The sequence below is a fragment of the Chaetodon trifascialis genome, chromosome 22 (assembly GCF_039877785.1).
Source record: "Chaetodon trifascialis isolate fChaTrf1 chromosome 22, fChaTrf1.hap1, whole genome shotgun sequence".
NCBI classification, from domain to species: Eukaryota; Metazoa; Chordata; class Actinopteri; order Chaetodontiformes; family Chaetodontidae; genus Chaetodon; species Chaetodon trifascialis.
In genome coordinates, this window is record NC_092077.1 from 3,897,824 (window position 1) to 3,911,862 (window position 14,039).

The 14,039-nt window shown below is 42.5% G+C and overlaps 1 protein-coding gene across 1 annotated transcript in view; it reads left to right on the forward strand.

Moving 5' to 3' along the window:
- Positions 1-14,039, forward strand: part of tmtc1 (transmembrane O-mannosyltransferase targeting cadherins 1) — a 138,797-nt gene that overhangs the window by 108,140 nt on the left and 16,618 nt on the right. Inside the window, exons 9-12 of the mRNA XM_070992513.1 lie at positions 2,978-3,145; positions 5,239-5,352; positions 11,004-11,147; positions 13,327-13,435. Of these exons, the coding sequence (XP_070848614.1) occupies positions 2,978-3,145; positions 5,239-5,352; positions 11,004-11,147; positions 13,327-13,435 (535 nt within the window). The remainder of the gene's footprint in view (positions 1-2,977; positions 3,146-5,238; positions 5,353-11,003; positions 11,148-13,326; positions 13,436-14,039) is intronic.

Below are 14,039 nucleotides of genomic sequence, written 5' to 3' on the forward strand. Positions count from 1 at the left end.
CTTCAGGGCACCCCAGGGTGCCACGGTACCAACTTTGGAAAGAACTGTTCTCAGAGATTAAGATACTGACCATACAACTGCAGTATTCTCAGTTCGAGTCAGGTGTAGACGCTTTGTTGCTTGAGGTTCTCCCTCTGATTACACTGTCTAATTTTATAGCTCTTATCTGTGTATAGCTTTAGTTGTTGCTTTACCGCACTTGTTTCATCTTTATAAAGTGTCCTTGAGTGTCTAGAAAGGTGCTTTTAAATAAAATGTATTATTATTACTTTTTGAATGCTGGTAGTGTCAGACAACCACTTCCACCACAGACCCTAACTGTGGACACTGGAAATGAATGAACTAATAGTAAAAGATATGTTACGCAGACTAATCAGCCTCTGCCCAGATAGATAAATAGCTTGATAATAACGCCTGGGAGTTACAGTTACCACCAACATTTAATTAGCTCATCTCACTAAGATCAAGATCTCTTTTGCAGGAGAGGTAGACGGGAGCTAAGACACACAACGAAACACAGTCAGTCATACATAAATACATACTAACAGGCTCAGAAACACTCACTGTCAGAGGAACTGACGGCTGCACACAGTGTTTGTCTGACACAGCTCTGACAGGATTATACAGTGAAGAACAGAGGGAGACAGGAGGGTCTGAGCTGGTTAATGTCTACCTGCCAATTGAGGGATGGATAGCGATCGGAATGGATGCTATGAAAAACGCTGAAAAGAGAGGGAAGGAGGCCTGGAAGTCATAATTAGGGGCTCTTTTCTCTTGAAATTAGTAATTTCACCTAACATAACAACAATTTCTCAATACTTTTTTTCTCTAGATACTAATATTTTTAGTGTTACCAGGTCTGCTTCTTCCTTGGATTAGCTGTTTGGCTTCCAGTGTAACACATTTTATCACCTGGCTGACATTTTTCTTATTTTATTTAGTCCTACCCAGGTGAAAGAGATTAACCTGGTTAACTTAATTTTATTTAGAACATCAGAAATGTTTGTATAACATTCAATTAACAGAGGGCAAAAAAATCTCTTAGCTTCTGTCTTTGACCTGTAGGATGCAGCCAAGTGAGTTCACCTTAGGTGAACTTTGTCATGCAGATTCAGCGTCTGACTGCAAACTGTCCTGACACTGCTAACCTTTGAGGGACAGCGCTGACCTTTTCAGGAATGAAGAGGGACAAACCAGGCTCTACTGCTCTATGAATCCAAAAATGCAGAAGCCAGCCCAGACGGAGCCTAGAAAACAAAATGAAAAACACAGTATCTAGTTTGTGGTCCTCCAAAGTCGCGATGCGGTCTGTCTGAAAGGGTCAACCTGCGTTAGCTCGTCCTCTGACACCCTCCTCCTAATCCTTCAGATGTGTCTGTAATAACAGCAGTACAGCAAGGACTGAACACTGTCAGTGTTTGTAGACAGCAGAAATTACAACTAGAAAGTAGAAAAAGCCCTTTAGAAGAGGGTGTTGTTGAGGGCGGTAGGCTTGCTGTGGCTCAGGAGGTAGAGCGGTCATCCACCTATCAGAAGGTCGCGGCTTTGATCCCTGGCCTTGGCAGTCCACATGCCAAAGTATCCTTGGGCAAGATACTGAAACCCGATGCTGTGCCATCGGTGTGTGAGTGGATAACACTCGCAATGAGCAGGTGGCTCAGCTGCCGTATGAATGTGTGTGCGAACAGATGAATGCAGACTTGAGTTGTAGAAAAGCGCTATACAAATGCAGTCCATTTATCATTTACCATTGAGTTTTAGGATATGGATGAAACCAAGTCACAGTGACTTAAGTACCCATGCTGCTTCACTGCTAAACTTTGATGAGAGCTGTAGTTTTTGCGTGTGCTGACAAAGTAAACTTTGTTTAACATTGTTAAAAACACAAAGGTTACATTGACTTAACAACTGCTGTAGTGGAGCTGAATATGGACAGGAAACTCTAGGAACTGACATTTAATATCAGTTGATCAACTCTCGAAATCATTTCTCTGCTCAATCAGTGAAGAATATGGAACGACACCGCAAACTAGAGTCTCTGCTAACAGTCACAGCCATTGAGATACTGTCTCATATTAATGTTAAAGCTTCCAGTAACAATTATTTGACAAGTACGTGCAAATTAATTTCATTGTGCTTCTTTCAGTGTGATAAGACACCTCCCCAGGTCTCACATCGTTCCTGTTTCTCTGTTTGATATTGCCTTACAGCAGCCAGCAGTCTTCCAACAGCTTACACACACCTTCATATCTCCCTCCTCTTCCCACTTCTCTGTCTCAAACCTTCTCTCATGACTCTGCTTCTCTCTGGACTGAGCGCTCCTCTAATCTTTGCTCTTATTTTTCCAGCCTTATCACCATTTCCAAGTCATATGAGTCTAAGCTTTCCTTGATATTTTCTCTCTGTCTTCTCATCCCTTTTTTGTGTTGTTGTTCCTTCAAGGCACACTATTTCAGTGTATCTGCACTTGCATGGAAACTGTGCAGCAGTGTGGAAGGAATGAAAAAAACCCTCTTGCCTTAAGCCAATCGGGCACACGCGAAAAAGATACTTCACCACAGACTGTGTGTGTGTGTGTGTGTGTGTGTGTGTGTGTGTGTGTGTGTGTGTGTGTGTGTGTGTGTGTGTGTGTGTGTGTGTGTGTGTGTGTGTGTGTGTGTGTGAGAGAGAGAGAGACAGAGAGAACCAGGTCAGAGGATTTGGGAAAGTGGTTGAGGTGTTATGTTTTCATTGAAAGCCACAGCAGCCACCCAGGGTGAAAACATGAGCACCCATGGGACCTGAAGTGATGTGGGTGAAAGGCGTTACGTTATCACGCAGGTTTGAAGAGGCTTGTGGTGATTCACGACAGCAACACTGAGAGGACAGAGAATAGAAGAGCTCATGGATCATGCATGATAACTTCGTTGTTGTTTTTTTTTTGCCCCCTCTGTCTCCCCCTCTCTTACACCCCCCTCCTCCCCCTCTGCTCTTCTAGCATGGGTTACTGTATCCTGGTGGCTCACGGCCTGGGTCGGCTGTGTTCGGTGGTGGGCCGCTGGGGCACCACTGTCCTTAGCGTCTCCATGCTGCTGCTGCTCGTGCTCTTCTCCTGGAAGACTGTCCAGCAGAACCAAGTCTGGCTCTCGAGGGAGGTCCTCTTCAGGTAAGCAGAGCAGAGAGACTCAGAGAGCACACGCATAGGCCGACACACCAACGCCGTCTGTATTTACAGTGTATAATTTTACACAATGTGGTCCGAGCTCTTTAAATGATAGCAGTTCGCTCACATTCGTGCTCTTAGGTCTGCATGGAGTTCTAGTGAGAGTAGAAGTTAGCTGAAATTACAAATTAAGATGCATTTGTTGAGTAACTGTAACTCTGAAGCATTACTGTTAGTGGACAAGTGCACCTGTATATGATTCTAAAAAATACTGTTGAACATGACACAAAACATTATCGGAAATCATCACAAGAAAACTGTGATGCAGGTTCTGTTTTTTCAAAGCAGATCTACTCAAACATTCAAATTATATCATTTATATTAATGTAGGCTTACTGTAGTCTGCATTGTAAGGCCGGGTTATTTGGTAAGAAATAAAAAAATAATAAATACGTAATTAAAATAAATATCAGTCAGTATTAAGGGACTGAAAGGGCCAAGACATCCCTGCTTTTGACGAAACCTGACGAAACCCTTTGATTTTGTATGGAGAAATAGTAATAACAATCACTTTAACCAGAGGCTGAGACTCAGAGGCCCTCAGGAGGCAGAGACACTGTGTGAGGTGAAAGCTCCACAGTTCTCTGCAGTATGAGTCTGAACTCATACAGACATGATATTAAGATTCAGTGTGGCGTCCACTTTCCAAACATCTTATTAATTCCACGCACAGCCCAAATGTGTTTGTGTCTGAACAACACACCCCCATATGAAGAGTCCGTGGCGAGGAGTTAGTGGTCTGTGTGCGTTTTGCAATCAAATAAATCAGTGAACATGTTTGTTACCTCATGGAGTGATACGTACATCATGCCTATATGTTGCTCAGCTTGTTGTCTGTCTAGCCTGCCTGCTGCCTGCATTACTAATGTTTGTGTGTTCACACATTGTCACACACAGTTAAAAACACTGGCAAAAGCCCCATTAGGACAAAGAATAACTGTTAACGGTGCTAATTTAACTCATCACTTCAGATGGCATTGGGAAATTACAGCGTATAGTCTGTAATAGACATGGACAGTCAGAAGGACAAGGACAAAGTGTCTCTGGGGGGGTGTGGGAGAGCGGAAGGGGAGGCAAAGACACTACATGAAGTAAAAGTGAGTCAAAAATCTCACTCCTCAGAATCAGAACTCAGTCAAATCTGAACACACAGTCATGAAACACACACTGATATCATTCTGTGTGACTTATACTTCCAGAGGACATCATGACCTCTGATGTCCATCTACAATGAAAGTCCACAAATCCACTTTGAAATCCTGGAAAATTGGCACTTCAGGCTATTGTGGAATTACATTTTCATTTTCAAGTTTACATTATCTTTTTGATATAGTCCCCTATGGGCTTCCATACATGAGAATCATCAGGGTTTTAAGTTTTTCCATAGAAATCCAGTGATAGATCCATCCATGGGTGTATTGAAACCAGGAACTGCTAACAGCTGATTCAAAAGAGAAAACAGCCCATTTGAAGAGCTTTAATGGGGTCTTGCTCTGCTGATGGCTGTAATTGTTTCCGTCATCATACTGGTTTCCAATAGGCTGAGATGTTGCTGTTGACATTTTGTCTGTCTCATCAGATTAGAAAACAGTTTTCACTTCCTCTGTTTTCACACAAAAGTCAGATTTGACACTGAGCTGAGCTGAAGAGAAAAATAGAAAGAAAAACAGTGAAAAGACAAGCAGCTCTTCCTGATCCGCTTTAACAGACAGCGATGTCGCTCGGGTGGGATTTAAATTACAGGAGGACCAGTGAGTTCAATGAGAAACAGTAGGTCACTGCAGCAGTAATTATTACATGGGTGAGGGTGAAAAATTACCCACAAAGGTGTGCCAGCCAGGATTAACATCACAGACCAGTGCAGGTGATAAAATCACTCCGCCCCCACAGAGACATGAATCCAGTCCCAGTGGGGCTGCAGATTTCCCTTGAAAGGCTTTTTGTGCTCCCAGTAGTTTTGCTCATACGTGTGCACATCGTTTGTTTCTGCAGACTGCCTTCATGCCTCCTCTCCCTCCTTTTCCTCCTTGTTTCAGCTCTGGAATCCAGACTCTGCCTCACAATGCCAAAGTCCACTACAACTACGCCAACTTCCTGAAAGACAGCGGCCGACACCAGGAGGCCATTCACCACTACACCACTGCCCTCAGGTCTGACTGCCTCCTGCTGCTAATAGAGCTGTTTCATTTGTGTGTCTGTTCACATTTCTGAAGTGACAAGTCAAAGTTTCACTTCAGTGTCCTTAAACCTGATCATTCTCTCATGCTGCCATTTAGCCATCTGCTTTTGTGCACCTTTTGCAAAAATCCTGAGCTGTTTGAAAGCCACATTTTCCCTCTCGCTGACAGGTGTTGATAACTTCTGATAAAGTGCTTTTGCTTCTTATCCTTCCTGTTGTGTTATTATTCAATCTTTTATACACTTACTGGCCTCAGGGAGTGTCTAACCTCCTGCAGAATGACACCTCCTGCAGCTCTTAGCTTTTAACAGCCGAGAAGTCCTCTGCAGCTCTCCTAAATGTCAGCACAGACGGGAGTCAGTTCTTAAGTTTTACTCCTTGTTTCTCACTCTTGCTGCTTACAGGGTGAGCAGAACTATGCTTTACACTGGTGGAAAGACAATTCAAATCTTGATCTCAACTAAAATAACAAGATCTAAAGTTAAAATAGCTATTGTGAAGAGTGCTTCTTTCACAAGGTTATATCATTGTTGCATTAGGCTGCCGTATCAAATGCTGGTCACCACACATTTGCATAAAGAGCCCCGATTGTATGTCTACATAAATTGGCTCAGCATTTGCATAAAACCCCTGATATGCAAACACATTTCACTGAAAACTTTGTCTCCATATATTTGCATAAAATGTCTTTTGTTGCAGTACAGCTACACATGCTGTTTACTGTGACATGTAAATGTGGTGACACTGAAAAATCATGCATATAATGACACGTGGGGGTTTATGCAGAAATATTGGTTTAATCCAACTACACTGTGACCTATAGCGTCATCCAGACAGATTACACAGACAGTTTAAAGCTAATGTGTTGTGGCCTGGACTTTCAGTGTGTGGTGATACAGGATGTTGCATTAAATGTCTTTGTGGAGGGAGTTTGGATGCACATTTAATGGAATGACTTTTTTTTGTCATCCATTATCATATTGTGACATTTGGACATAAATGCAAAAGTATGCAAAAGTGGCATGGATTTTTATGCCAATGAATTGTGACATTAGGACAATAAATTTGTTACATACAACCTTTGCATAAACCAGCCAATTTAAATTTGAATTTAAATATGTGCATTCACATTTCATCGTTCATTTTATGTTTGAAAATGCATAATTACTGCCACAATGGAAGTTCAAAGGAAAACTCCACAGACAGTTTTGTGTATTGTAAACAGAACACTGCTGCAGTGATAATGAAAATGGATGTGAAATAAGCTTTTTCATGGTCATTTTCATACTGACGCATTTGTGAAAAGACGCCTGACAATCCTGCCATTTTCATTAGGAAAAGAAAGGAACTAATCAGTATGCTTACAAGTACACAGACGACTATTCGTCATTTGATTATTCATTATTATTATACGTGTCATTGTTTTTATTTATTTATTTTGGCACTAATTAAAGAAAATAGCATTTTAAAATGCTTCTTTTTATTCACCGTGTACATACAAATGGGAAAGGACATTTCAGTTTGACTAAAAGATTTTATTTGGATATTGGCAGAAGGGCACTTTCATTAAACACACTGTCCACTCTCCCACATGAAAACATCCACTTTGTTGCCAAATGTTGTGTCAGCTAAAATAAGACTGCATCACAGGAAGCATCAGTGTGCTTTCGAAGTGAATGCAGTAAATGAATCAGCCTGACAGTGGATGAAAAGGATGAAGCAGCTGTGTGTGTGTCAGTGTGTGTATACGTGTGTGTGTGTGTGAGAGAGGTCCTGTAGCACACTGACTTAACACTGTCAGGGTCAGAGCTAAGATGCCACAGCATGACAACACAAGTCATGTTCAATGGAAAAGTTTTAAAGGTCCCATGATGCTGATTATGTTGCATTGATTGGTGCGGCTCCACGCTGGGACCTGGCTAACATCAGGTGGGACCCCTTTTGACCGGAGTAAACATGAGCTACCTGGGCTACAGTTCCACTGTACGAAACCTTTACTGGTGCTGCCAAGGCTAATATTCTGTATACCAATTGTCAACAAATCCCATTTGAGAAATAGAATCGATATTTTCTAAACCAAACTCTGTATTTAAAGATGTATGTCTTCAGGAGGAACCAATGGGCTTAGAGCTGTCAGGTATGTCAGGTACTCTCCTCATCTCTATGAATTATTCCAGATAATAGACACTTAAGAACAATTTTACTTTGTAAAGCAACAAGGCTCTCCTTCACAAATTCTCCTTCTGAGTGAAGTTTTGGGTTGTAAGCCATTAGCTCGCTCATCACAAAGCTCGCCTGCAGAACGCCGTCTCTGCCTGAATGTGCTCTTATGAAAGCTGCTTGTTGGACACCCAAACTCCTCCAGAGACTGTTAACTTTGTCCAAGCGCATTCGTCCTTGCAGCTCAAACAGTTTAGCAAGTTTCGAGCTGTAATTATACTCAAGATTTGCCTTTTCTGAGCTTGTTCCCACAGATTAACTTAGGAGCACTGTCTTACTTTAACAAAAAAGAATTGCTTGTCCGTTTTTTTGTGGAAAGCATTCCACGTGTGCTTTTCTATACAGTCACCATGATTTATGTCATCAGCGTGACATCAGCGTAACCACGTTGTGCGCTGGAAGGATGTGTTTTTAGGTTATTATCTTTTATTGCAGTAAAAGCAGTTGCTGTCCAGAGATTTTTGGTGTGTTTTTGAATAGCCTTGTGGATCAGATCATACAGCCTGGACGCTTTACGTTCCCCACCTCTGAAGAAAGACTTGTAGTGTTGTAGAGGAGAAAATACGTGAGATGCATTTTTGAAATGCTTTTGGCACACAATAATTATACTATACTTGACGTACCGTAGGGCAAATTGAACCATTGAAGTATGACAGGAGGACTAATATTGTTGACAAATTTGGTTGGTTTTTCTCTCTCAGTGCAATTACTACACTACCAGATTAATTACATGATTTAAGATACATGGAAGAAAGTGCACACACGCCTTTGAACGCATGTTCTCATGCATGCAATGGCCTTGTTTCAGCTCAGAGATTGTGCTTTGTTCACCTGTCACACACACAGGCTGCATTAATGAAGGACGGTGTCCATCAGTTGTCCCTGTCCTGGTGAGGGGCTTCCTGTGGAGCCACAGAGATGAGGTTCAGTTTGTCCTCACTCACCTGTCGCTTCTGTCCTTCTCTCCCGGTTCAGTTTGTCCTCACTCACCTGTCGCTTCTGTCCTTCTCTCCCTTATTCAGATGAGATCACCTGGAATCTGGCGCCTATATATTTATCTGTGTCATCTGGAATGTGTAAAGTTTGACTCCTTTCTTTTTGACGGTCTTCAGTCACAGACAAAGCTGTAAATCGTCACGTCTGAAAAGCTGGAACTGGTCAGTGTTTTTCAAACATCAGAGTGACACAGAGTGACGTGTCCTCTTTGACACAAGCAGCTGTGATTGAGTATGAATACAGTTACCAAATGCAAGCACACTCTAAAACGCTGAGTGCCTTTTTGGTTGAAAATGAACTTTAATTAGTTACAGCAGGGTGAATCTGCTCGAGATAGTTGTCATGTTAGCCTTAATCAATAGTCATGAGACTCTCATTTGTGCTGTTATGTCTGTTGTAGTCTTTGCATAGTTAAGGTCTAGTCTCTGCTTTCTCTCCTCTGTTGCTTTCTTGTAATAGATGCATGCAGCGTCACCCCTCTCCTCTCCTAGCATCTCCTCTTCCCTTCTCTCCGGTCCTCCTGCCAGTATGTGGGAGCACAACAGCTCTCTGGTAATCCAGCCTGCCAAACCCCGAGCAGAGCCTCGGCAGCTTTCATCCAGCTCCAAACCACATCCCAACTCATAATAACTTGAAACCCACCAGACCACTCACTCTCGCTTTAATTATCTAGCCTCCACTTCTTTTTCTGCTCCTTTTTTCCCCATAGGAAGGCAGTGACAAGGACAGAGATCCCTTTGAATCCCTCACTTTTTAATTCCCAAAGTTACTTCCCTTTCATTCCCAAAGTTTTTGAACTGCTGTCTTTTTTGTCTGTCTTCCACTTTTAACTGGTCTGTTTCAGACCTTGTCCATCAAGTAGAGTGAGGGAGAAATATGTCTTATGTTTTTATTTTTAGTCTATTTCATTTAAGGCGTGTGTGTCTCAGTCAGCACACCACTGATAGTTGAACAGTTTCCCTGTCTTCCTTATCTCCTCAGTTATAATCGTTGAGAGTTCAAGGTGTCTTCATTGATGGAATCCTTTGATTGATTTCCAGATCACAGGCTGCAGTAAAGAAGAGCAAGGAGATAGACAAGCATAATGAGCAAACTAGAAAGAAGTCCATTCCTTAAACCCCCTTCAGAAACTCAAAGGTTATGTGATATCGATGATATAAGCAGATGCACCTGCTTCCTTCGGTCAGAATGTCTCCTTCAGCAGGGTGGATTTATTCAACTGATTTCAGGACCTTTTGCCAGCAAGGCTGTAATGAAGGCAGTGTCAGTCAGTCTGTGGGCTGCTCCACCAGTTTAGTACAGCTGTTTTGTACAGATGTTCATGTTCCACAGATGATGATGATCCTTGAACTACTCCTCAAGAGCCATCATAAGGTCAGCTCTTTAGTTTGTCCAAGAATTCTCACCTTTATTTGAATGGCACTTTTCAAAGTGCTTCACAGAAAAATAGAAAAATCTGAACTCCCCCCAAAGATAAGGCGTCATGTTGACTACAAAATCGTAAGGAGGAAGGGGGATTGTGATCGGGCGCAGTTCAGAAGCCAGATCTATGCTCGACACCGGGGGCTAACAGGAGTTCCACCGTAGATTTCGACAATTTATAGTCCAGTGTCTGATTTCACCTGTTCACAGCACCACTGCAACGCTAAATGCATGTATTATACATGATCAGGCTGGATCATGCTTTAATTATATTCCCAGTGACTGTGTCGTTCCTTCACTTTGTGACGGTGTGGGTCTTTCCCTGGTGGCTCAGCTCTATGAGTGATGATCAAGCAGCTTACAGTGTGACGTGAAGGCAGTGAACAGGTAAGCTCTGTGGATCAGTGCTGCTCGTCTCTGGGTTCTGTCAGGTGTATCCAGCTGCTGCTCTCTCCGCACGTTCAAACGCCAACCCATTAACACGTGGAATAACGTTACCATAGAAACAGTAAAGAATGTTGCCATGGCGCCCGCTCACTTCTTGCCCCAGGCGTCTTGTCAGGCTTGTGTCACCATTATGGGCACTAACTATAAAAGTGTATTTCAATTACACAGAGGTCTTCTGTATCAGTGATGGAGAGCAGCAGTGAGTGTCAGCAGAGGCTGCTGGCTGCAGCCTCCACACACTCCTGCAGATTTATCTGCACCATTTGCTCTGAAGATAATCCTTATCACTGTGACAAGGCACTTAGTCCAATCAAGATCATGTTATGGTATGCTTCCCTCTGGAAGTCGGCAGCCATTAGCGGTTCTTAAGACGAACATACAGTTTGACAGCAGTGCTCAGTTCCAGAGCCAGAATGCTAGTGGACTGGCTGTTACAGGTGACTTTTGCATTTTTAAACGAAATGTCGTCAATAAATGTTCTCTCCTCCTCTCTCCCGCCTCCCCTCTGCTGTCTTTCCTGTCCTCCCCTCCTCTCAGGTTATACCCCCGCCATGCCAGTGCCATGAACAATCTTGGCACTCTGACTCGCAGCCCGGAGGAGGCTGAGCGCTACTACAGGAAAGCACTGGACACCAACCCTCAGCATAACCGAGCTCTGTTTAACCTGGGAAACCTCCTCAAGTAAGACACACTCTCACACACACTGAAAGGCTGTTGGACAAATGTATGGTGACAGCATCCACTGGTGATGACACACTGGAGACTTTGCTCATGTTGTGTTCACAACTTTTGAACAGTTTCTCATGAAAAGAAGGTATTTTTGTCTTCAGCGAGCTGCCAAAATTGGCAATGACCCTCACAGCTGGAGACAGTCTCAGTGTTCCAACAGCAACTTCTAAATTTTAATCTCTGATTTTGAACATGCCATTTTAGGTTCAAATTCCACGTAAGGAATGAGAATTTACTCGTCATTAGACCTTAAAATTAACTTGCATGTATAGGAACCAACTAGTCTGAAGGTTAGGTTTGCAGGGTAACTTAGGTCAGACTTACTAAAAGCTGCTTTGTCAAACAGAAAATGACAATCTTACTTTTCAGTGCCGTGCTTCACTTGATTTTCTAACAGTTACATTTTCTGCTCTCTCCGCTCTCTCTCTCGTGTGTCCCTTTAAATTTGAGGAACATCATGCAATGACTCGTTTAAGACTTGAACTTGACTTGAGACTTGTTGGCTCTGAACTGGAACTTGAATCTGAACTTCATAGCCATGACTTGGGACTTGTGATTTGCAAGCCAACAACTTTGGCATGTTGTATGTGATAGTGGCTTGATCAGTAAAGCAGCCTGTGTGAGTGCTTTTGCAGTCTTAGAACATGGCTGGTGTCAATGCATATGAACAAAGGAGAAAACCTTTAAATGTCTCCCCAAAAGTATTAATCCTAGGGTTGAAAATGAGCATTATAAAGCTTAAACTACCATGATTCATTGCACTAATGATGCAGAGCCTTGGAGTCATGGTGTGCCGATGTGGACACAAACAGAGTTGAGAGATATTTTGAAGCACAGCCTCAGTCAGTACTCAGATGGGAATGAATGGTCTGCTGAAGATGTAGTGGCGTTATTCATACTTGAGTCAGAGGCCTGAAAAATAATGATTCACCACGCTCACTAAATGAAAGTCGTCAATTACCCCGCCTCCTGACACCACCACTGTAATCTGACAAGCTCTTTATACGGCCGCTGTGTTTTTTTGTTTGTTTGTGTTGCGGTCAAACAGCGCTGACCGCCCTGAGCTCTTCTGGCTCTAATAGAAAATTACATCAATAATAGAAACTGATATGAAGTCCATTATTATGGCTGAGCTCCATTACTATCTCTGCGTTATCAGTGGAGCTGTGAGGACAAACTGAGCCATCGATCCACTGTTGCAAGTCCATGGCAGCGCTGTGAGTGTGTTTGTCTATGTGTGACTGTACGTCTGTATTTATGCTGTTTGTTTTATTGAGGATGAAATGAAAAACTGTGAAATCTGTGGCTGTGATTGAAAGTAATATACTCTTGCTACTAATGGTGATGTTGATGATGATCAGGATGATTGTGAGGATGAAATGATAAGAGTATAATAATATAGCTCCTATGGATGATTACAGTGATGACCATGGTGATGATGAGAGTATGCTAATATACAGTAGCTCATACTGATGGTGATGATGATGGTGAAGATAATGACGATGATGGCAATGTTGATGATGACAAATATTGATGCTATTGTCAAGTAAAGTCAAGTCAATTTGAAATAATATAGAAATATTGAATATATCTATATTGTCAGGGTACAGATAGTGACAGGAAAAATGGTTTGTTGTCAGGTCTAGGGGCTCTAATGACACTTGTGGCTGTACTAGCAATTACCAGGCAGCAACATAACCTAAATACCTTGTTTTGCCGATCTCAAACCAAGGCCTTACCTGAAATGCAGGTGAGCTCAGCTAGCTCGTCCACCACCCGTCCACCTGTTCCCGGTGTTTGTTGTTGTCTCGACTGCTTGATCAGGGACAGCCCTTTCAGGTTAAGTCTGGTCCTCTTCTTGTTTTAACCACCATGCACTGAGCATACCATTGATTTTAGTTCATTTATTTTAACAAATACACACAAAACAGAAACTCAACCTCTTGAAGATCACCAACCAATCAGAGATGACAAATGACAACCTGTGACCATGAGAGTATGGTAGTATTGCTGCCATTGTTGATGATTATAGTGATGATGATGATGATTAGGATGATGCTGAGCATGTGATGATATTGCTGTGGTGTTAATGGGGATGATGTCATACTGATGATGATGCACTGTGTTCCAGGGCTCAGGGGAAGGTGGATGAGGCTGTGACTCTGCTGAAGGACTCCATACGTTTCGGCCCACATTTTGCTGATGCTTACTCCAGTCTGGCATCACTCTATGCTGAGCAGGTAAAACGTTTAGAAAACACAAACAAAAACACTTCCTCTCTCTCACACACTCACACATATACTGTATGCTGCCATCCAGACGGCGTCTTTTTCAGGGACGTCCCTGTTTATTCCAGCAAGTCAAAGCCAAGCCATGTTTTCTGTGTGTAACAGCAGCATGGCTTTGTCAGACCGTGCGGCCTGCCTGCAGTCCAGACCAGTCTCCCACTGAAAATATGCAGTGCGTTATGGAACATAATATACAAGTATGGAGACCCTGGACTGTTTTTGTATATCAAGGAACAATCTGAAAGAATTTCACTTTCAAAACTTTAACAATTAAAGTCCTTAGTTCCCAAAGGCTTACTGAGGGCTGTTCAAAGAAAAGGTGGTGTAACAGTGGTAAACATGCCCCTGTCCCAAATTTTGCAAGTTGCTGTGGGGATCAAATTTAGGATGAGTGTATATCTGCAAAAAGAAATAGTGACCCAAACTTTTACATGCCATGCATGTAGCACACTTGACTTTTGTGGCTGGAGGTGTGTTGTCACCACTTCATTGCTCAATTAAATTCGATTTAGCTGTAGATGGTTAATCTCTCTGTGTGTAATCTAGTTCACCCCAA